The sequence below is a fragment of the Eumetopias jubatus genome, unplaced genomic scaffold, assembly GCF_037043125.1.
Source record: "Eumetopias jubatus isolate StellerSeaLion01/CBP00866 unplaced genomic scaffold, mEumJub1_p1.0 scaffold_5, whole genome shotgun sequence".
NCBI classification, from domain to species: domain Eukaryota; kingdom Metazoa; phylum Chordata; class Mammalia; order Carnivora; family Otariidae; genus Eumetopias; species Eumetopias jubatus.
The window spans coordinates 93,699,667-93,722,857 of record NW_028274811.1 but is presented as its reverse complement, the minus strand read 5'-3'; the positions used below and the strand labels follow the sequence as shown (position 1 = coordinate 93,722,857).

Sequence of the window (23,191 nt, the reverse complement as noted above, 5' to 3'; positions counted from 1 at the left end):
CTTTTCCTTGCCAGAACATGGTTCCCCTCACTGATGCTTCAGGAGTCAGCTCAAATGCCATCTCCTCTGGAAGGACTTCTTAGTTCCCCTGAGTCGGGCATGAATTGTTTCTGAATCCCAAGGCATGCCACCTAGTTTGTACACTCTTGAAACATGTAAGCTTATTGAGATACCTCAATAAAGCTATAAGGAAGAAAGAACTGACAGTAGCAGCTGCTGGCCTGGAGGAGGAGCCACTGGTATTCTCAAACACTGTTGTGCAAATGTAAATTGCTACAACCACTTAGAAAAGCAGTCTGGCCTTTTCCTGTAAAGTTAAACATACTATTACCGCATGATCCAGCAATCCCACTCCTGGACAGTTACCCAATTTTTAAAAAAGATTTTATTTTATCTATTTGTCAGAGAGAGACAGAGAGAGAGAGAGAGGGAGCGCACACACAAGCAGGGGGAGCGGCAGGCAGAGGGAGAAGCAGGCTCCCGACTGAGCAGGGAGCCCGATGCAGGACTCGATCCCAGGACCCTGGGACCATGACCTGAGCTGAAGGCAGACGCTTAACCAACTGAGCCACCCATGTGTTCCCAGTTACCCAATTTTTAATTAACATTTATATTGACATCGGTATCAGTATAAGAATGTGCATAGTGGCTTTATTTGTAAATGCTAAAAATTGGAAACAACTCATAAGTCCTTCATCTGATAAACTGATAAACTGCAGTATATGTAGTATAGAATACTGCTTAGCAGTAAAATAATAAACAACTGGTACATGGATGAACCCCAAATTCATTATGTTAAGTGAAAGAAACCAGACTCAAAAACCAATGTACTGTATGATTCCATTTATATGATAATTTAGAAAAAGCGTAACTATAGGGAGAGAAAACAGATGAGTGATTGCCAGGACCTAGAGGTGATGGGGTGAGGTTGACTACAAAAAGACCAGGGGACTTTGGGGTGATGAAACTTATCTATATTGATTGGAGTAGTAATTGTACAACTTTATGTACTTGTCAAAACTTGTAGAACCGTACTCTAGAAAAGGTGAATTTTACTGTATACCATTCAATCTCTTAAAAAAACAAAGCAATAAGGGCACCTGGGTGGCTCAGTCGTTAAGCGGCTGCCTTCGGCTCAGGTCATGATCCCAGGGTCCTGGGATCGAGCCCCGCATCGGGCTCCCTGCTCAGCGGGAAGTCTGCTTCTCCCTCTCCCACCCCGCCCCCGCTTGTGTTCCCCTCTGTCGCTGTGTCTCTCTCTGTCAAATAAATAAAATCTTTAAAAAAAAACGAAAAAAAAAAGCAATAAAACAAAGTTACGGTATTGACCTGGAGGTTTAATTTTCAAGAATATATATATGTTTATTTTTTTTTAATATTTTATTTATTTATTCATGAGAGTCAGAGAGAGAGGCAGAGGCAGAGGCAGAGGGAGAAGCAGGCTCCCCGCCTAGCAGGGAGCCCGATGCGGGACTCGATCCCAGGACCCTGAGATCATGACCTGAGCCGAAGGCAGACACTTCACCATCTGAGCCACCCAGGCGCCCCAAGAATACATATGTTTAAAGATGTTTATCATTTGGGGCTCCTGGATGGCCTTGTCGGTTAAGCGTCCCATTCTTAACTTCAGCTCAGGTCATGATCTCAGGGTCATGGGACAGAGCCCTGTGCTGGGCTCTGCACACACTCAGCAGGGAGTCTGCTTGAGATTCTCTCTCTTCCTCTGCCCCCCCTTCCTCAGACACACACACTCTCTCTCTAAAATAAATAAATAAATCTTTTAAAAATAGCATGTTTATCATTGTATAGTCTACAGCATTGAAAAACTAAAAATAACCCAAATATCCAACAATGGAGAAGTGGTTAAATAAATAGGGTATAAGACAAGTGCAAATTAAGTCCACACCCATATCACTTATCTATAAGATTGGCAAAAATCCAAAAGTTCCACAACATACTCTATAGATGATACTGCGAGGAAACAGGCTGGTGGGAATACAAAATTTTACATCTCATGTAAAGGGGAATGGACAACATCTAGCAAAAATCCTACACATTGTGGGAGCTGTAAGGCTTCATGTCTGATACTGCAACTTGAATTCTGCAAGGCAGTCAGTCAGGAAGCATAGATGGATATATGGATATAAAATGAGAGAGCACAAGGACAAGCCATCCACAGACATGAGCTGAAACCCATGAGGACAGACCAAAACTGATGCCAGTTCTTCCTCCCTCCAACCTTGAGGAACTGGGTGTCTTGCAGAAGGTGGTGTCCTTCTCACTGAGCTAGATATCCACAAGGCCTAGGAGTTGTAGAAACTGAATGACGATGCAAGGGGAGGTGGGGCAGTTGTAGGCCTGGATTTTGCCCTGTGCCAAACCAGTGAGCCAGTAAATAAGCTACAATGTGTGTTAGCCACAAAAGTACCTGCCCCAAGCTTCTGGGCCTGAAAACCAAAATGGCTGCAGCTTCTCCTCTGCCCATCAAGTTTCATGGGAAAATATCTCTTGTCAACCACCCTAACTATAAACATAGAGGGACGCTCAGCCTAGCCAAGTTGACCCATTATAATGCCGCGAAAACCTGATAAAAACACAAACTGATGCATGTAGGAGGCTCTTCATTGCTGTACCAATTGCAACAGCACACAACTGAAAACAACCCAAACGTCCGTTAACAGGGAACTGTAACCAGTAAACTAGAGTACATCCATACTGTGCGGCTATAAAATGGGATGTGAAGAAAAAAAAAAAGCCTTTATATGCTGTGCCATGGAGTGATGTCCAAGATACGCTGCTAAGTGAGGGAAAAAGAAAACAAGAGATGCAAAACAATGAGTATAACATGTTGCCTTTTACCTAAGAAAATATTTCCCAGTTCTGTCCATTGGAAAGTCCTAGAAAAACAACTAACTCCATAGCAACAAGCACCATTCCACAACTAGAATGTGGTCTCTAATCCCATTCCCACTAAAGGGATCAGGATCCTTAAAGAAATGGTTGAATCCAGGTTGGGGGTAGGAAATGTATAAGGTAAGCCTAGAATATTCCTTTTTTTTAAGATTTTATTTTTATTTATTTGACAGCAAGAGAGGGAACACAAGCAGGGGGAGTGGGAGAGGGAGAAGCAGGCTTCCCGCTGAGCAGGGAGCCCGATGAGGGGCTGGATCCCAGGACCCCGAGACCACGACCGGAGCCGAAGGCAGATGCTTAACGACTGAGCCACCCAGGCGTCCCAAGCCTAGAATATTCTATCATACTAGAAAGTAATGTCATTTCACAAAGACATTAAAGCCAACTTGAAGGGCATCTCACTGCCAAAATTTTTGAGCAACAAAAAAAAATTATTGAAATAACTTGAAATACTAGCTGTGTTAAAATTCATGTGTACGTGAAGATGATAAAAAAAACTTAGTCATCTTCATAGACAGGTAAAACAAGTAAATGGAAGATACAATCACTTATGGACTATTTTTCAGGGTAGCCAAATAGTTGATAAGGGCAAGTTCTCCTTTATAGAAGAATTCTAGTTAATAAATGCAGAGAGTGATAAAATTAGAAATAATGAAAAGAGGCAGTGATCAGTCAAAACTTAGGTGAATGGAGAACTTCATAAAGGAAGAATTAGGCTGACAATAGCTGAACATAACACCATAAAAAGAGAGGCAACCAGACAGTATCTGCCTCTTGTCGCAACAGGATGTATTCCCACCACCTATGAAATGTTCTTGTCAGGAAGGTGAACACGATTCTGGTGAAGCTTCTATATCACAGCTGTCCCACAGAAACCTTCTGCGGTGATGGAAATGTTTTTATGTGCTATCCCATACATAGCTATTTAGCACTTGGCCAGTGAGACTGAGGAACTGACTTTTACATTTTAGTTAATTTTAACTAATTTAAATTTAAGTAGCCACCTGTAGTTAGTGGCACCCACTAACCATTTGACAGAGCAGCTGTAGTTCTGACTGCTAACTTAAAGAAACTACAGGGGATAAAGGGACATGTTAAGTGACAACACGTCTTCCTGCGTAACGTGTCGACCTTGTTTGCATCCTTATTCAAACAAACCAACTGTGAGACAATCAGGGAAATCTCAACTGGCTAGTTCATAATATTAGTAATTATGTAAAATTTTGATTTCGATCATAATGGTATTACATTTAGGTTTTGAGGAATTGTTCTTATCTCTTAAAGATACATACTTAAGTATTTATAGATGAAAATATACATGTCTGGGATTTTCTTTAAACAATCTGGCAGAGGAGAGACTAACAGTGGGAGGGTATATATGAAATAAGAGTAGTTATATGTTGATAACTGTTGAAGCTGAGTGATGGGTATATGGGTATTCAACAGAATATTCTAAATTTCTGTGATGTTTGAAAATTTCCATCACAAAATGCGTTAACAAATGAAGGAATAAATAAAACCTGGAATTAAAACAAGAGCATATATGTACATCCTATGGCCTATTTTTTTTTTTTAAGATTTTTATTTATTTATTTGACAGAGAGAGACACAGCGAGAGAGGGAACACAAGCAGGGGGAGTGGGAGAGGGAGAAGCAGGCTGCCTGCTGAGCAGGGAGCCTGATGCAGGGCTTGATCCCAGGACCCTGGGATCATGACCTGAGCTGAAGGCAGACGCTTAAAGACTGAGCCACCCAGGCGCCCCCATCCTATGGACTATTATGCAGCTCCTAAAAAGAAAGCAGTGGGCCTCAAATATTATATCATGGAAAGACAGCTAAGTTACATGAAATCAAGAAGGGAAGTTGAGGAATAATTGCTATGGTTTGAATGCTTATGTCCCCACAAAATTCCTATGTTGAACTCCTAACCCCCTTGGTGATTGTATTAGGAGGTGCGGCCTTTGGGAGGTGATTAGGTCAGGAAAATGGAGCCCTCATGAATGGAATTCGTGTGCTTATTAAAGGAGTCCTGGGACGCCTGGGTGGCTCCACAGGGTCTGGTGGCTTAAACAACAGAAATTTATTTCTTAGTTTTTGAGGCTGGGTTAGGATGCCTGCTGATTCAGTTCCTGGAAAGAGCTCTTTTCTGGCTTGCAGATGGCTGCCTTCTCCTACATACTCACATAGCTGAGAGAGACAAGCAAGCTCTGATGTCTCTTCCTCTTCTTATAAGGGTACCAGCCCTACTGAATCAGGGTTCATCTTTATGACCTCATTTAACCTTTATCACTTCCTCATAGGCTCTGTCTCCAAATACAGTCACATTGAGGGTTAGGGCTTCAACAGATGAATTTGGGGGGGGGGAACACAGACATTCAGTCCATAATATTTGCTAAAGCATCATTTCTTACAGTAAAATTATGGAGATAATTTTAGTGTCCATCAATGGAAAAATGGACAGGTAAATTATAACATACCCATATTATGTACTAGTGTAGGGAAATGTCCAAAGGTATATATATATATTTTTTATTTTATTTTTTTTAAAGTAGGTTCCATACCCAGCATGGAGCCCAATGTGGGGCTTGAACTCACAACCCTGAGATTAAGACCCGAGCTGAGATCAAGAGTCGGATGCTTAACCGACTGAGCCACCCAGGCACCCCACCAAAATATATTCTTGAATAAAGCAAGCAAATTGAACAAAGCAACTTGAACAATATATGAATCATCCACATTAAAAAACATACAAAAGACCCTCCAACTATATCATCTCTCTCTGTATAGATAGGCAGATAGTCTGGAAGGAAAAAAGTCACACACAGCTATTAGTGCTGACTAACCCTTGGGGATATGGAAAGAGAGGCACTTTTACTTTTCCATTCTGTATAGGCCTAAATAATTTTAATTTAAGAAGTGAGGAATCGTTATATTTGTAAATCTGAAAAAATGCGATAGTTTTTTTTTAACTGCTTGATTCCACGAGATAACAGCTAGACTAGGTGCTTAAAATATTTAAAAAACAAATGTATTTGTTTATATGAGACATGGTTCCTACATGGCTCAGGCTCTGTGCAGAGCTGCATTTGAATAATCATGGCCCAGAATCCAGAAAGAAAGTACAAAGTGGTTCCAACTGATACTAGCATGGGCTCAAAGAATACTAACCTCTGGTCTTCCACTCTCCTATAGCTCATGAGACTTTTCATTCTTTCTCATGCCCAAATCTTTTTTTTTTTTAAGATTTTATTTTTAAATAATCTCAAATCCTCTGCTTAGTCCTCCTTCAGCTCTTTACATATATATCCTTCTAAGTTTCAGGATTTTCTCTAGCGATTGGCCATACTCTGCATCTCAAAGGATCCAAGAACCAGACTGGTGAAGACTCTTCTTCAGTTGGGGGTGGGGAACAGCTTGTTCCCTTTCACATATTAGTTTCACTGATTTCTCCAGATTTAGAATTATGATTCTGTTAATTAATAGTTGATTCACCTGTATTACAGTTTATCTTCCCAACTAGATTGTATTTGGAGAAGGTGGGGCACCGCTCTCACTATTTTTATTCCTTCCACTATTTCTTAAATTATTTCATCTGTTGATGTAAACAAGATAATTTAGGGGAATCCTTATAAAGGCACCAGTGCCCAGAGGCTCCAGGGGTGGGAGAGCCTCTATCAAAATGTAGCTTTTTTTTTTTTAATTTTATTTATTTGACAGAGAGAGAGCACAGGCAGGGGGAGTGGCAGGCAGAGAGAGAGGGAGAAGCAGGCTCCCCAAGGAGCAGGGAGCCCGACGCCGGGCTCGATCCCAGGACTCTGGGATCATGACTTGAGCCGAAGGCAGTCACTTAACCAACTGAGCCACCCAGGCGCCCCAAGATGTAGCTTTTTTAGAATAATTTCCAGACTCACTCCCAAAGAGTCTAATTGAGGTCTCTGCATTTCTTATAAGTCATATGTTTTCTTCACAGGTCAGAACAGGCTTAGCAGTATTAAAGATTAAGAACTGCACTGCCTCAGAGACTGGACCCCCACCTATCCCTCCAAACTTTTAGAGGGATGTTAGCATTGACTTTGAGCTAGAGCATCCTGTCTTACCATTTCATCCATTTGGGCACTTGGCCCGTTTCCTTGTTCCCAGAGTGGGTATAGTCACATCTGCCTCAAAGGATCTTACATAGGGACATATTGTGGGTATGCAGCCCTTTTAAAATCTTGGGTCTGGAGAAATCAACCAGGCTTGGTTCTTGCCCTGCTCATATGGAAGAGGTTCACTCAGTCCCCTTTAGGCCCCTAAATGACATAAAGATGAGGGATTTCAACTTCAGAGATGTTTCCTCAGAAAAGAAAGAGCTATAAAAGCAGTAGTCCGGACAGTAGCTACATCTTTTCTCCCCAACAAAGAATAATCGGTAATCCACTGTTCTGGCACCTGAAGCTCTAACTTTGGGTTAACAATGAACTCTGAGCCCAAGCCTTCAGGTAAGTCAAAATCCCAGGCGGTTATGCTTGTCTGGAGGCCTGAGAGGCACGAAGTGATGGAGAAAGATGAACCGAGCTGCTCTCTGGCTCACTTACAACCGGCACGCCCTCCATACCTAGTACCGCTAAGGGTGGCCGTCGCCATTTTGCAGGGTGGGCAGCGGAGAATCCCGGCGCTAGGCCGGCCCGCCAGAGCCGGAGAAGACGTGGAAGGGTTGGAGGGGGGTAGCGCGCGCTACTAAGGGAAAGCACGCGTGCGCACAGGCGGAGGCGGCGGAGGGGTGGGGCCGGGGTACGAGTGCGCGTGCTCGGTGGGAGCCCGCGAAGTACCTGGAGGAGGTGGGGGGCGAGGTAGAAAAGAGTGGGGTTGAAGAGCGCTTGCGCGGGAGGGCGACCGTCCGGGGAGGGGGGCTCCCGAGCACGCGCGCGGAGACGGGACTTAGGAAGCTCTCGCGAGATCTTCACGTTGCTATATATGTGCGCAGGGAGCCCGCGTCCTTTCCCTGGTGTGATTCCGTCCTGCGCGGCCGTTGTGTGGAACAGTAGTCGTTTATCTCCGTCCGCCTTCTCTTCCACCTAAGTGCGTGCCACCACCCCATGGAAGATTCGATGGACATGGACATGAGCCCCCTGAGGCCCCAGAACTATCTTTTCGGTAAGTGCTGGGGGGTTGGGGCGAGGCCGAACAGGGCCTGGTGGCTTTGGCGGGGCGGGGGGGGGGGGGCGGGAATCTTCCTTAGGCCTGGGCTGGTAGGGAAAGCTAGGCAGACTAGAGGCCTGAGGGAGGGAAGCGAGGTGCCCAGGCCTTGCAGCCGAAGAGATGGGAGGTCAAGAGAGGAGAGCTGGAGCTCGAAGCGGTGGAAGGAGGGGCGGCCTGAAGCCTGGGGCAGGAGCGATCGGAGGCCCAGGGCCTGAGGTAACGTAGAACCAACAAGCTGAGGATTCGGCTTTGCCTGGGGGCACGCGGTAGAGCCACGGGCATGATTTCCTCTCGGGCTGTGTGATTTCGTAGGCTTGTGATTCCTGACTAGTGTCTTTGATGCTGGGCCCAGGCTTGGTGCTGGAGGTTGTGGGAGTCCGTGGTGTGGAACATGGTCTTACTTTCTGGGGGAAAAGGGTATTTAGAGCCTGGCGTTGTCCTTAGGCTTCAAGAGTGCGGAGCTCTAGCGCCGAGATTCAGCCCTGGTCCCTCGGCCGGTGGTGGGGGGAGGGGAGGTGCGGCCGGGCGTGAGGAGGCCGCAACCGCTGGGAGCACGTGGTTGCCACGTGGTTGGGGGGAGGAGGGGGTGTGGGCACTACATCCGGGTCTCCCTGGTGTCTTGTCACCCCGGAGCCTGGCATCCTGGGGCTTAATTGAAGCTCTTGGGCGGGAAGTGTTCGGTGAAGTGGCTGGTAGAGCCAAGATTCTGGAAGTCTTTGTTCAGTGCTTAATATCTACGATGGCAGTTCTCATTTATAGAGCTTTTTTTTTTTTATCTCACATTGAGAGATGGAATTAGCCCACTTTGCAGATGACGATACTGATGCTCAGAACTGAAGTGACTTAACGAAGGCGGTACTTGTAGGTGAATAGAGACTAGGTGGATCTAAACCAAGAGCCTTGCCTCTAGAGCTGGTGCTTTATTTATTTATGGAGGGGAGGCTGTTGGAAACAGCCTTCTGTGCCGCGTTGAGCAAACAGCTTTTTTGAGAAGATGGGAAATGTGTGTAGGGTTCAGTTTGGGTCAATAAGAGCTGGTACTGTTTTGGAATCTTCCCTCCCCTCTCCAGAACGCAGTACCATAGTAGAAAGAGGCCAGCTTTAGTTTTCAGTCTTAATGAAATTAACTGTAAGCCCTATCTTTGTCAGGCTTGGAAGTTAAGTGCAAATCCTGCCCCACATTTGTTTCTTTGTGTATCATGCTGATATTTGTTAACTGAGATAACATTTAGGCATCTTTGTACCCGTTACTGTTAGATGGCAATTAAATGGAATCATTTAATTAAAATGTTATTCCGATGGTACATCAAACAATTGTCTTTTGATGGAATGGGAGTAGATAACTTGCACTACACATTAAGGTTTTAATTCCTAACCGTTTTGAATAGCCAGGGTTTCTGATCAGTTTATACCCTATTTTTGTGTTAATCTTTTCTATTGGAAATATCCCTAGGATGTATCTATTCTTAAATATAATTTCTGAGGATAATTTAATGTACATTATTTCTGTTGATTTCAAAGATGGGATACTGACCCCTGTAGCAAGTTTTGGTTCTTTTACATTTGTAGTTTGTCTCTTGTAAGTATAAACTGTTCATGTAGGTGTTCGTGTAACCATTCTCATTTCTAAATTTGCCACTTCTCTTGGGTGCTTAGGTAGGTAATTCATCTTTTTAAACAGTAGGATTTTATCAATATTGTACATCAGACTTAGTTTCAGATACTGGTTTCACTTCCAGATTTACTAGATCTTCAAGCTTGTTTCTTCCTAAAAACGGTAATTAGTGTAGTTGAAAATGAAATACTATTTAGTGGGAAAGTGGAATTTATAAAGCTGTGTGTGGATGTTATTTGATGTTTACAGACATTTGTGTTTAAGAAATCCAGGAATAGCTACTTCTGCCTTGCTTTCTGGTAGCTAGAACAGTAGAAAACTCGTTCACAGATTAAGTGTTACCTTTTTGGTTGTCTTTAAGTTTTCAGTGTTACTTTTTTTTCATTACAGGTTGTGAACTAAAGGCTGACAAGGATTATCACTTTAAGGTGGATAATGATGAAAATGAGCACCAGTTATCTTTAAGAACGGTACTTAAATTTTCCAAACTACACTACTTTTTTTGATATCAGCTTATTCCTTTTTGTGTGACTTAACACTTTCATAATATCTTATAACTGAGTATTGTATATACATGATAATGTACCTGTGGTATAAAACTTGGCATCTTTACCTCTCGTTTGGTAATCATGTGAAGTTCAGTCACACTACTGTTCATCATTCCACATTTATGTACTTTGTTTCTTTGGCTGCATTATAAAACCCTTTAGGGCAGCGATGATTCTTTTTTGTACTCCCCAGTAAGGCCTGTAGCCTTATTGCCTAACTTGTGGTAGGTGGCCAGTAAATGTTAAGTGATCCATACTGGGGGTAGCTGTACCTACAACTATGCCATCAAACATATTTCTCTGCATTTGTTCAAATGTGTCCAGTATGAGAAATTGATTGGCGAGGTGACATAAAACTTGAAGAAAATGTGTACAAATTAGTTTTCTTTCAGTGGTGATAATAGGTTTATAATTGCCTTTTTTATTTTTTTTTTTGAAGACAAATTTTGGGATTGTAAAATAGAAACTTAAGCTGAAATACTATCTTTGTTCACAGGTCAGTTTAGGAGCTGGTGCAAAGGATGAATTGCACATTGTTGAAGCAGAGGCAATGAATTATGAAGGCAGTCCAATTAAAGTCACACTGGCAACTTTGAAAATGTCTGTACAGCCAACGGTAAGGGCACTTAAACTTTGGGTTTTATGTCAAGGTCTAATTGTATTGGATTAAAGTAGATGTCATTTAGGTTACACCAAGGACCTAGAAGGAGGAATTTCCTTTGGTTCTTCTAGTAGCAGTAGCTGTGTCTTCTGTCACTGTGGTGTTGAATGATCACTCTTGAACATAGTGGTTTGCTACTTGTTTGTCAGAAGTGGAAAAACAGGTTCACTGGTTTGTTCATTTGGTTTATGAGTTTGCCTGTAATGCCTATAAACGCAAAACATTTTTCTAAGTCTGTTGTGAACAGGTTTTTATACCGAACCTTTAACCTTAGAAGTTTCTCCTTTTTAGGTTTCTCTTGGGGGCTTTGAAATAACACCACCTGTGGTCTTACGGTTGAAATGTGGTTCAGGGCCTGTGCATATTAGTGGACAGCACTTAGTAGGTATGTTATTATGTATTATGCTGTCTATTCTCAAATGCAGTTGCTTTGTTCCCTATTTGAAATTTGAAAAGCATGTTTAGTTCTAATACTATTGTCTTTGTAATTGTTCAAAATGGAAATAACTGGAAAAGCTTTTTTTTTTCCATTTAAGACCTAGTAGAATATTAGCCTTGAAAAGTATTTTAAAAATATTTCTGTTCCCAATTTGCTGTTTTTCTAGTAGAGTCTTTGTTTTTAAATGCTCATTACTGTACGTTATGCCCCTTCTTTCTGAGTTCTTGCTTGTTGGTTGAGTTTTAATAGCAGCTAACAAATTTTATTTTAGCTGTGGAGGAAGATGCAGAGTCAGAAGATGAAGAGGAAGAGGACGTGAAACTCCTTAGTATATCTGGAAAGCGTTCTGCTCCTGGAAGTGGTAGCAAGGTTCCACAGGTAGGTGAAATTACTGCAGATACCGTATTCTGGCCTTTACTTTTGTGATTAAGGTCAGCACTTAATCATGATTTTAGGGGCGTGTATATGTTTATATATATATATATGTACTTTTTTTTTTTAAGAAAAAAGTAAAACTTGCTGCTGATGAAGATGATGATGAAGATGACGACGATGATGATGATGATGAAGAGTAAGTATGCTTTTAGAAGCTTGACAGTTGTATGGGGAGTAGTTTATGAAAATTAATTACTACAGTCATCCTGTGAAATTAATACAATTAAAGGGTAAATGGTCTGTGGTTGTCACATTGAATTAAAATAAATGAATTAAAGAATATTTTTGGGATTAAGAGCCTTTAAAATGCTGCAGTGTATTACAAATTTTCAAAAGAATATGCAGCATTTCCCAAATGTATTTGACTAGGTACACCTTTTTTCTGAGGAAGATTTAGTGAATCTCTGGTAACAAGTCTGTTGGTACCTTTTTTATTGAATAGTATATCCTAAGTGGTTGGGTAGAAAGCATCTGAATGGTTCCAGCTACATTCATTTTTTAAGTTGTCACTTGATTCCCCCCCCCCCCCATAAAGGATTTTGGCTCATAGTTCTTTAGTCCTTACTGATAAAGTAAGATTCTTCTAAAAGAGATTAAGAAGGGGTGCCTGAGTGGCTCAGTCTGTTGGGCCTCTGCCTTCTGCTCAGGTCATGATCCCCCAGGGTCCTGGGATCAAGCCCTTCAACGGGGGATCTGCTGCTCCCACTGTCCCTCCCCCTGCTCAGTGTGTGTGCGCATGTGCGCGCGCACTCTCTCAAGTAAATAAAATTTTAAAAAGATAAAGATTTTCGAGGAAGATTTTCGAGGAGGATTTAATATTTGGTTGGAAACAATTTGATGATAGATTTATATCAGGCTAAGGTAGAGTTACATGCACACTACAGAATAAAATGCTGTTTGTAATTGGTCTTTCCTATGTGCAGTAATATCAGTAACTTCTGTTAAGTTGAACTTTGAATTACTTGTCAGCTTTGTTCCTGAGTTCCCAGGTTGGTCCATATGTATTTATTGAAAACATAATTCAAATAAAATCTAAGAAAGTCTGATCTAACACATACTAGGTAATGATGAAATATGAGAGTTAAGTTTTCAGTAACTTCAACTAGCCAAGCTGGTAGTTCTTAAAAAAAAAAACCTTTGAGCATGATAGTTGAAGGCAGAAAGTAGGAAAAGACAAAGTTGAATGCTTAAAAAACTCAAGATTACCCCCAAAACAGTGTAGTTGGTGTTTTACTGTTAACTAGTTTTGAGAATAGTTATCGTTAGTCAGAATTAAAATGATACACCCCAAGAGAAGAATGGGAAATGGACTAAAAAGAGAAATGAGGAATATGAATGGTGTATCTACTTAAATTTGAATTTAATTTAGTCCTTGATTTTAAATTACCTTTGTGTAGGTTTACTGTTTATGTCCAGTAGCATATTCAGTGAGGAGATAATCCCTTCTAGGAAGGCTTTGGAGTAGGACCCGATGATTATCTTGATTCTGCTGGGGTTTTGAAAGATTTCTGGTCTTTAAAATGGGCATATTTCCTGATATAACCACAGTGTAGAATAGTTTTGTGTTCTTCCTCTAAGTTCTGCCCCTAAGTTGTCTTCATGTTTGGTAGTGCGGGAGGAATGAAATAAATACATATAGATGTTAATCAAGGTCCAAATTTTCATATAAGGGAAAAAAGGGCGGGTAGTCAGATAAATGTATAGGTAAGGATAGTTAAATAAGACTCTGATAAATTGGTTTTATAGAAATCCTTGTTACCTTGTTTCTAGTGTGGCAAGGAACATACAGGGATTGGGTCCTAAAGTCAAAATTGACAGAATCACTTTAAAGGACCTATATGTGTGTGTGTATATATAGCTTTGCACGTACTACATGATACTAGGGCATCATATTAAATTTACCCTAGTTCTGGAAAGATGGGTGTTTTCTTTGGTGCACAGAGATGAAGTTGATCCTGTTTTAAATTTAGAGACTACGTAATGTGGAAAAGAAAAACACTGCCTGGTATAAAAGTTAGGTTTGTGAAGTAATTAAAGCATGAATTAGAGCCGCTATTAGCTAATACTTAAATGGACTTCTTAGATTAGATTTTTCCTCCTAATTCACCTATTTAGAATTAGAATGTACCATTCAGTGGTTCTTAAGTTATATTGCACAATTGTGCAGTCATCACAATTTTAGAACATTTCCTCAAAAAGAAACCATACTATATAACCGTTTATATTCCCCAGCTCTAGTCAACCACTAACGTACTTTGTCTTTTATAGATTTGCCTATTTTAGATATTTCATGTACGTGGAATCGTACATACAACATGTGATTTTTGTCTTGAGTTTTTAAGAATCATGCATGTTGTAGCATTACTAGTACTTGTCTTGATATAATTAAGTTGTAAGAGGTTTTTTTATGTTTGGGGACAAGCACCTTATCAGATACAATTCACAAATATTTTCTCCCATTCAGTGGGTTGTCTTTCCGCTATTGAGTTATGGTATTCTTTGCACAAAAGTTTCTTTCTTTATTCCCTTCTTTGTAATTGAAGCGTAGTTGACCATACGGTGGTCACATTGTATGTGCACATTAGCTTAAATTTTTGTTTTTAATGATTTGTGAAGTCCATTTTATTTCTTCGGCTGCTTGTGCTTTTTGGTATTAAACCTAAGAAGCCATTGCCAAATCTTCTGAAACCTTTACTATGTTCTATATTTAGATTTTTGATACATTTTGAATCCATTTTTGTGTGGTGTGGTTACGGGAACCAACTTAAATTCTGCCTGTGGATTTCTAGTTGTCCCAGCACCATTTGTTAGACTTTTTTCACCATTGAATTGACAGTCTGATCACTGTTGTTGAAAATAATTACTATAAATATATGGGTGTATTTCTGGACTCCTCAGTTCCATTGATGTGTGTCTGTCCTTAAACACTGGTAAAACATCTTGATTTCTGTTGCTTTGTAGTTGTTGTGGGTTTCCTTTGAAAAAACACTTAAGTGAATCCTCCAACTTTGCTCTTTTTCAAGATTGTTCTTGGCTGCTTTGGGTTCTTGAATTTTGATACAGATTTTAGGATCATTTTCTGCAGAGAAGCCAGCTGGGACTCTTCAGGGTTATGATGAATCTGTAGATTAATTTGGAGAGTTGCTACCTTAGTAAGAATATTTCCACTGATCTGTGAACATAAGTTGTGTTTCTATTTAATTTCTTTAAACTGCGATCTCCAATTTTTATATTTATTCATTTAGTTGTAAAAGAATACAATATTTACCATCTTAACTATTTTTTAAGTGTACAGTTCAGGAGTACTAGCCATATTCATACTGTAGTAGATCTTAGATAACTCTTTCATCTAGTAATACTGAAAATAATACTCATTGAATGAAAACCGCTCATTTCCACCATTCTCCAGCCCCTGGCAACCACGAATCTCTTTCTGGGTTCTATAAGGACTATAAAAATTACTTTAATGTCTCGTTAAGTGGGATCATACAGTATGTGTCTTTGTGTGACTGTTCTGTTTCAGTTAACATAATGTTTTCAAGGTTCATCCATGTTTAACATGTGACAGGATTTCCTTTAAAACTGAATATTCCAGGGGCACCTGGGTGGTGCTCACTTGTTTAGGTGTCCAACTCTTGATTTCAGCTCAGGTCATGATCCTCAGGGTCTTGAGGTAGGACCCCACCCCCCCCCCCAAGCCCCATGCTTGCTTGCTTGCTCGCTCTCTCAAAAACCTGAATATTGTAATAATAACTACCAAAATCTGAATATTCCATCGGTTGTATATATGACATTTTTTATGTATTTGACTGTTAGTGGTTATTTGGGTTGCTTACACCTCTTGGAAATTGTGAATAATGCTGTAATGAAGATGAACATGCAAATAGCTCTTCAAGATCCTGCTTCTAAATCTTTTGTCAATCCCCCAAAAGTTTGGAAGTTCTTAATGTCTTGATTGACTTAAACTTGTAGGTTCATCCAATTTCTGCATATGCTTTTTTGGCTTATGAGTGCATGGAATCAGTAATAATGACTCATTTCATTTGTAGTGATGATGATGATGATTTTGATGATGAGGAAGCTGAAGAAAAGGCTCCAGTAAAGAAAGTAAGTAGGATACAATGGTATGAGGTTGTCCGAAATAACTAATAACAGAAATGATGGAAATTTTTTAGTGCTTTTCATTTGTTTTGTAATTAACAAAAGCTGGCTTGGGAGGATTTGATGATCTCATACTTAAATTAGTCCTGAGTAGGGTTTTCGTCCTAAAAACTTTCCTAGTGTTGCAGAACGATCTATTTTCTTTATCCATGTGGCCTTCTCCCGCTTTGTTAGTTCAGAATGACTGTCTTAGCCTGACTGCTGCTTTTGTTATGTGGTTTGGGGAAGTTTTATTTGCACTCATGTCTGTTGTGTAGGAGGGCATTGATTAAGATTAATTTCTAATTGCAGTCTATACGAGATACTCCAGCCAAAAATGCACAAAAATCAAACCAGAATGGAAAAGACTCAAAACCGTCAACACCAAGAACAAAAGTAAGTGGCAACATACAAAAACATAGCTTTCATTGAAGTAGTTAGAAAAATTAAAAATTCTCCTGTGAAAGAAGCTAGTCTGAAACTTGAAATTGTTTGGAGAATACTTGTAATTGGTGTCTCAAAGAGCTAAAGTGTGCTGGCTGGTAATTATTGTCCTAGATGTATGACTGCTGGCATTCTGGTGGAGGAGGGTGCCAACAGAAAGATTTTTATTGCATTACAAACAGTTGTGTCCTGTAAGGAGTTGGTTGAAAGTATTATTTTATGGCATAGTGTAGTTTTTCAACCCTGGCTGTGTGTTAGAATCTAACAGCTTAAAAGAACCACAGTACCTGGGCTTGGAGATTATTAGAAGCTACAACATGGGCCTCGGGCATTTCAAATTGCATTTACTTGCTTCATCCTTGGGGCCTTTGGGTTTCAATTTTGAAACCTTTTTAAGTGTAGAACTGATCTGGTGTGGAATATAAAAGCAAGCTCAAACTATTCCTATTTTTTACAAGGAAGGATTGTAAATAAGAGTGATTTTCTTGAGAAAAGCCAGGTAGATAGGGGATGGTTCTTAAAAGAGCTGTACTCTAAGGACCTTTTTAAATTCATCTTTTTTTTCCCCTCAGGGTCAAGAATCTTTCAAAAAACAGGAAAAGACGCCCAAAACACCGAAAGGACCTAGTTCTGTAGAAGACATTAAAGCAAAAATGCAAGCAAGTATAGAAAAAGTGAGTAAAGGGATCTTTCCTGAAAAACTAGATAGGTTTATTCCTTCCTCTGTTAAAATAATAACCATTGTGAAGGCTTGGAACTAGATTATTATTTTTTATTTTTTATATACCTGTCCCTTTTTGTTTTGTTTTCAGAAATGGAGTTTTTTATATTCATTTCTAATCATGATTTTTCATGTGTATTTGAATTTATATTTCCTTTTCTTTTATAAAAGAAATACAAGTAAGTTTTAAGATTCATTCTGACCTTCGTTCAGGTTTTCCTTTGCTTGTTCTTTTCTTAGTTCAGTAGTTTCCTTTGTTTTTTTTTTTTTTTTTTTGGTTGTAAGATGCTACAGAACCAGCAGAGGGCGTTTGAGTCTTTTATAAAATTGCAAGCCTCTGGAAAAGTGGAGACTGGTTGCTTGTTGGTATAGTTAAAAAAATACTCATGACTGACTCTAGTCAAACATTTTCCAGCAAATTTGAGTCCTTTCTATTTGCATTTTATACTAAGATATTAGTGGTCGATATATGTGATATCTTGAATCCTTGATATGCTTTATTTAGTTGCCTTGTGTCTTACTGGGAATGTGAGAAGAAATTAGCTCTCATCCTGCTGCTTTTATTGATTGGGAAACTAAACTTACTAAACCTTAGTGAACTTGGACTTGAATAATACGGAATAAACAGTTTAAATGTCTTGAAACATTTGACAACTATAATTTTGTGAGTTAAAATATAAGACCCCAATTAGTGAGAGTAAAGGTGGGATGGTGAGGAAAAGTTGCTGACTCCTTTCCTCATGTTTTTCCTGTGCTTTCTAAGTTTTAACTTGGCTTCAGTAGATTTCCTTGTGCAGTGAGGAGTCAATTGGAAAAATAACATTTAGAACCCGAATGTGTGTGTTTTTGCTTTAGTACTACTGTATACCTTTCTAGTTTCTGGTATCACTGCTTTATTTTTATCCCTTGCATACAATGCTAAAATGACATCTTTTAGATTCCCCCCCCCCCCATTTTAATATGGTCCTATCTCCTTGGTTTAATTACAGGCGAATTGAACAGTCCTGGGCACTACTGGTAAATTAAACCCAAAGCTGGGGAGAGAAAAAGGAGAGACAAATATAGTCCCTACTGACTGTCATCAACAATCCAGACTGAAGTCTCAGATCCCCTTTCCTGATTGCCACCCACCCACACCCCCTTCCAGGCTGGAAGCAATCTCATTCTTGATCTCCCAAAGCACTTTTCTTGTGACTGCTGTGATTCAGTGACCCCTTACACTTGGCTTTCTATGATGTGTGCATTTGCCTCACCTCTTTGACAATGTTTTAATCACTTTTGTATCTCCCTAGCTGTTCAATAAATATTTTAATGAATCAAATAAGAATGTATGTGACAATAATTTAAAAATGGAAATTACAGTGAGGTTTATTTTCTAGATTATAGAGGCAATTTAAAGGATCTTACACCATACCTCTTGATCACTAGCCTATTTTGTGCCATGATTTCTTTGGCATTCTGAAACCTTCATCTTTTAAAATGCATAAATGCGTAGACGATTCAGGTTACAAGGAAAATTAAAATTTAGTTATCAAAAGAGCAAACAAAGAGGATATACTTAGTATATTAAATAAGATCATTCAAAAGTAGTAAGTAAGTGACAATGTTGATTTCTTTGTATATGGTACTCACAAGGGGGGTATACATTTATATTTGGTTCTGGGTGGTATATAATAAGAGTAGGCGATCAGATTGAGATTTGAGTCCCTGAAAAATCTGAAGTGTAGCTTATATTTTGTATTTTTAGAGTGGTTGGAGAGAATTTGAAACTTTGACAAACCTATCAATATGGGAATACTATGAAAGATCTAGGTTTTTTTCTCTCATTTAAATGCAATTGATTGACGTATGGCGTATTTATTAGTTTCAGAAGTAGAGTTCAGTGACTCATCAATCTTCTATAATACCCAGTGCTCATTACATCACTGTGCCCTCCTTAATGAAAGACCTAGGTTCTAAATATTGTTGCCCAGTAGGTGTTTCTGGGCCTAAAAACAAAGCATTGAAATGAAAGAGTTGAATGGATATGGAATGAACCAATGATCCATGTAATAGCATGAAAATCTGTGAGGAATTTGATAATATCTCAAAAACAGTGTTTCTGTACTTACCCTTAATAATACTTTTGTCTCCTAGGGTGGTTCTCTTCCCAAAGTGGAAGCCAAGTTCATCAATTATGTGAAGAATTGCTTCCGGATGACTGACCAAGAGGTAACTGAGTTTTCAGGAGAGATGACCAAATCCAAGTATTTTATTGTGATTTATTTATTTATAATTCTTTTTGTTTAAGTGTTGGCTTCTTTTAAAAGGTTCCTAACCACAGACAGCACTTCAGATTAAATACATGGGAACTTAAGAGTTTAGTTGGCAGAGATTGAGAAGATGACTCTTTAAGTACATTTTTCTCAACTTTTTATATAGTTGGTAAATTATCTCTTGGTTGCTGAACTCACCTTTACTTTTGGTACTCTGTTGGCTAAGGAAGTATTCTGTGGTTTTCCTTGCTGCTCCATTTGAGTACTTGAGGTAGTCTGGACTTTTGCTTTCTTGTGCATTGGCAGAGACCATTTTCTCCATAGGTCTTAGGGGAAGCACATTTTACTAAAATCAACCTAAAATGTCAAATCTGGAAGCAAGAATCCAAATTGTAGTTAGTACTCAGTATATTAGTTTGAGTCAGCTGTTAAGTATTGTATTTCTTACACATTTTGTCAATAGAAAAAGTTCATGCATTTTTACTGTCTTATTTATGGTTGCTGACTCAGATTTTAAAGGAAAATGTAAAAACAGGTAAGGTTGGTTGCTAGGTGTCTTGTATATACAGAATATTCTGTGTTAAATGGTTTTTGTCAATCCCTAAGCCTCAAAACGTTTTTCAGTAAATGAAGAATTTTGTCAGTTTGAGCTAATTTTCTGCCAGTTATTTAGTACTTAGATGACTTAAATGGCAGCACTATTTTTCTCCAGTTTGAAATGCTTTCAAGTGTTCCAACACTGTTTACTGTTGTTGAGTTCAGCCTTTATTGACATGGCGATGAAATTCAATATCACACTCTTTTGGTTGCTATTCTGTTTGTGTACATTTGAACCCCAAAATGCAAGTGTGAATTTTCTGAGTAGTGGATATTTGTTAAACAAAAATGCTTGTGAAACTGCAATATGCAATTGTTAGTTCAATATTGCATAGTGGAAAGTAAGCTGTAAACCAGCATTACTAACAAGGAAGCATAAGACAGATGATTTCTCCCACTAGTACCAAAGAAAGTGGTGAAATATAATTTGTGATTAAGAAAAATTCAGGGGAAGATAAAATAATAACCAAAGTTGTAAAAGGCCTTCCACACAGTGTATTTTCAGTCTTGGCAGCTGAAATGACTGAACTCACTGCCTTCAGAAGTATTTGAGTTTGAAATTGGAAGCCTATTTTCAAGTACAAGGGTGAAATTTCTACAATATTAAAAAGTAGTTCTGTTTATTATTACAGAGATTATCAAAACTTATAAATGCCTCATGTTTTTACAGCATACCCACAGATAAAGGTCACAATGTATAAAGAAATTTTTCCATTGCTTGTGTAATTTTTTTTGTGAAAAAGAGTTGCTTATGAGGATTTGGCTAGTAAAATCCTTTCCAGGTGGGATTTAAGAAATACTAGCAAATCTTTGCAGAAGCTTTTGAATTAAAAGTTAAAACAATTGTACTGCTTTTTGTGGAGAAATGACAGATCAAATTTGGTGAATATTTATGTAAAGATACAATGTTTACTAAAAGTGATGATTCTACAAAAGGTGTTTTGCTGTCCTCATTCTACATAGTACTACTCAAGTGACATCTGATGTTTCTTTTGACTGGAGTGTCATGTGATTGTTCTTAAACATTTATATTGAACTGAATGAATGGGGGGGGTTGTGAGATTTACTTATGTTTGATACTCAGTTCTCTTGTGTTTGAAACCCAGTGGTTGTTGAATAATAGCAGTTGAGAGAATCCTATTTATTTGAAGCACTGAAATCCTACTTTTGAAGAAAAGACTCCAAATGTTCTTAGTTTTAAATGGTTCATTGAATAAAGCCTACTTATTTCTTATATATAGTTTTAAATATCTGTTTAGCAGTAGGATTATGTAAATTAAGAGACGTTCAAAGAACTCACTGAAGTACACTCCTTTGTTTAAAGGAATTTGTTAAATCCTGTAGAATTGACAAATATCGAGACTTTTTATTTATATTTTTAAAGATTTTTTAAGAACCCTCACATCCATCATAGGGTTTGAACCACAACCCCAAGATCAAGATTTACATGCTCCACCAACTGAGCCAGCCAGGCATCTCAAGATTTAAAAGAATGTTATTTATGAAAAAGAAATGCCAACTTGAAGTGGATAATTAATAACTAGTTAACTGAGACTGTCACATTTAAAGAACGATTCTTTTATATGGATGTGAATACTAGCATGAGAACAAGTATAGATTTCATGATGTGTCAAAGGAGGACATAGAAATGGACAGGGATACTCTTTGTCAGTAGACCACATTAAATCATTAGATTTTAAGAATGGAAAAGCAGATTATGTCTTGGAAGATGGGTGTTAAGTGATTTAACAAACCCAGATAAGAACAAGTCTGAGTAGTTAATCTGGTGTGTTTCGAGTAAATAAAATTTTTTAGTATGTGTTCCATAGGCTTAGAAATAAATGTGTTTAACTGTGTGTTCTGTATTTTTATGTGCTAAATCTGGCAGCCCTAAAGCAGATGACATTGGCCAAACTGGCCTCTACTCTTGAATTTCATTTATCTAAGCTGTTACATACATATTAGTACCATTGACTCTGCTTAGAAAGATTCACATGATTTTATGTCTGATTTGAAGTATTTGAAATTAAATTGTCTGAGTATAAATTTCCTTGAAATCAGTTCTTAATTATGTAGTGGACCTTTTTAGTGGTAGGATGAAAAATAGATACGTTGAACTGTACAAAGAGACATGGTTTAATTTATTGGTGTCTATGAAGTGTTGTGGTTCTTTAACCGCATTTCTTTTTTTTCCAGGCTATTCAAGATCTCTGGCAGTGGAGGAAGTCTCTTTAAGAAAATAGTTTAAACAGTTTGTTAAAATTTTCCGTCTTATTTCTTTTCTGTAACAGTTGATATCTGGCTGTCCTTTTTATAATGCAGAGTGAGAACTTTCCCTACCGTGTCTGATAAATGTTGTCCAGGTTCCATTGCCAAGAATGTGTTGTCCAAAATGCCTGTTTAGTTTTTAAAGATGGAACTCCACCCTTTGCTTGGTTTTAAGTATGTATGGAATGTTATGATAGGACATAGTAGTAGTGGTGGTCAGACAAATGGAAATGGTGGGGAGACAAAAATATACATGTGAAATAAACTCAGTATTTTAATAAAGTAGCACTGTTTCTCTTTCTGTTATTTACCCTTCTTATACTTTGTCAGAGAAATAAATGTACATAGTTAAAAGTGTCAAATAGTACCCTAAAATCCCCTGAGAAGCAGTCCCTGCCCTACCCCTCCAAATAGTTCTTCTCAGAGTTAACCCTTCTATTTTTTGTGAGCATTTAATGTTTAAAGCTTCTCACCTCTTGATAACAGATGATAATTATGACCATGCAAGCATGTTTCCAAATGTTCAGTCAAACCACCTATGCACATTAGCCCAGTTTTTACTGGTAAAATGTGGCATGTTTACACCTTGCAGCAGCTTTTCTCAACTTGGGTTCTTAATCTGAACGAGAACAGAAAATGAATTCCTGTTGACTGTTTTTTGAATTTGCCCAAAATAGCACATAATTTATACATTTTTAGATTCATGGGGAAAGAATTTATTGCATGTAGTGGTTATAGGAGGACATTCAGGGGCTAATCCTTGGCATCTTTTATCTGTTTTACCCTGTGCCAGTTGCATGATGGTTGTGTAGATTACTATTCTTCCTCTTGTTTGCTGTGGTGTTCCGGGTGGTTTGCTAATATATGAGAAGGTATTTTCTGACTACTTTTAATCTTGAAAAGTCAATTTTTGACATAAAATTCAGTGCTGCTAAATCTTTTCCTCAGAATTTTAATTGTGCCCTTTATGGCTT

The 23,191-nt window shown here is 38.8% G+C and overlaps 1 protein-coding gene across 1 annotated transcript; it reads left to right on the top strand.

The window, feature by feature from the left end:
- Positions 1–7,864: 7,864 nt before the first annotated feature.
- On the top strand, positions 7,865–22,499 carry NPM1 (nucleophosmin 1). Its single transcript, XM_028102766.2, has 11 exons — positions 7,865–8,049; positions 10,100–10,179; positions 10,754–10,873; positions 11,210–11,303; positions 11,629–11,735; positions 11,861–11,928; positions 15,842–15,899; positions 16,245–16,328; positions 16,949–17,050; positions 19,234–19,308; positions 22,146–22,499. The coding sequence occupies exons 1-11, from the start codon at positions 7,992–7,994 to the stop codon at positions 22,182–22,184; spliced, it is 885 nt and encodes a 294-aa protein (XP_027958567.1). The 5' UTR covers positions 7,865–7,991; the 3' UTR covers positions 22,185–22,499.
- The last annotated feature ends 692 nt before the right edge of the window (positions 22,500–23,191 follow it).

Bases quoted from the DNA above. Each gene is read 5' to 3' on its own strand.
- NPM1 (XM_028102766.2), top strand. From the start codon at position 7,992: ATGGAAGATTCGATGGACATGGACATGAGCCCCCTGAGGCCCCAGAAC. The intron at 15,900-16,244 runs GTAAGTAGGATA...TTCTAATTGCAG, and splicing joins AAAAGGCTCCAGTAAAGAAA to TCTATACGAGATACTCCAGC. The intron at 17,051-19,233 runs GTGAGTAAAGGG...TTTGTCTCCTAG, and splicing joins TGCAAGCAAGTATAGAAAAA to GGTGGTTCTCTTCCCAAAGT.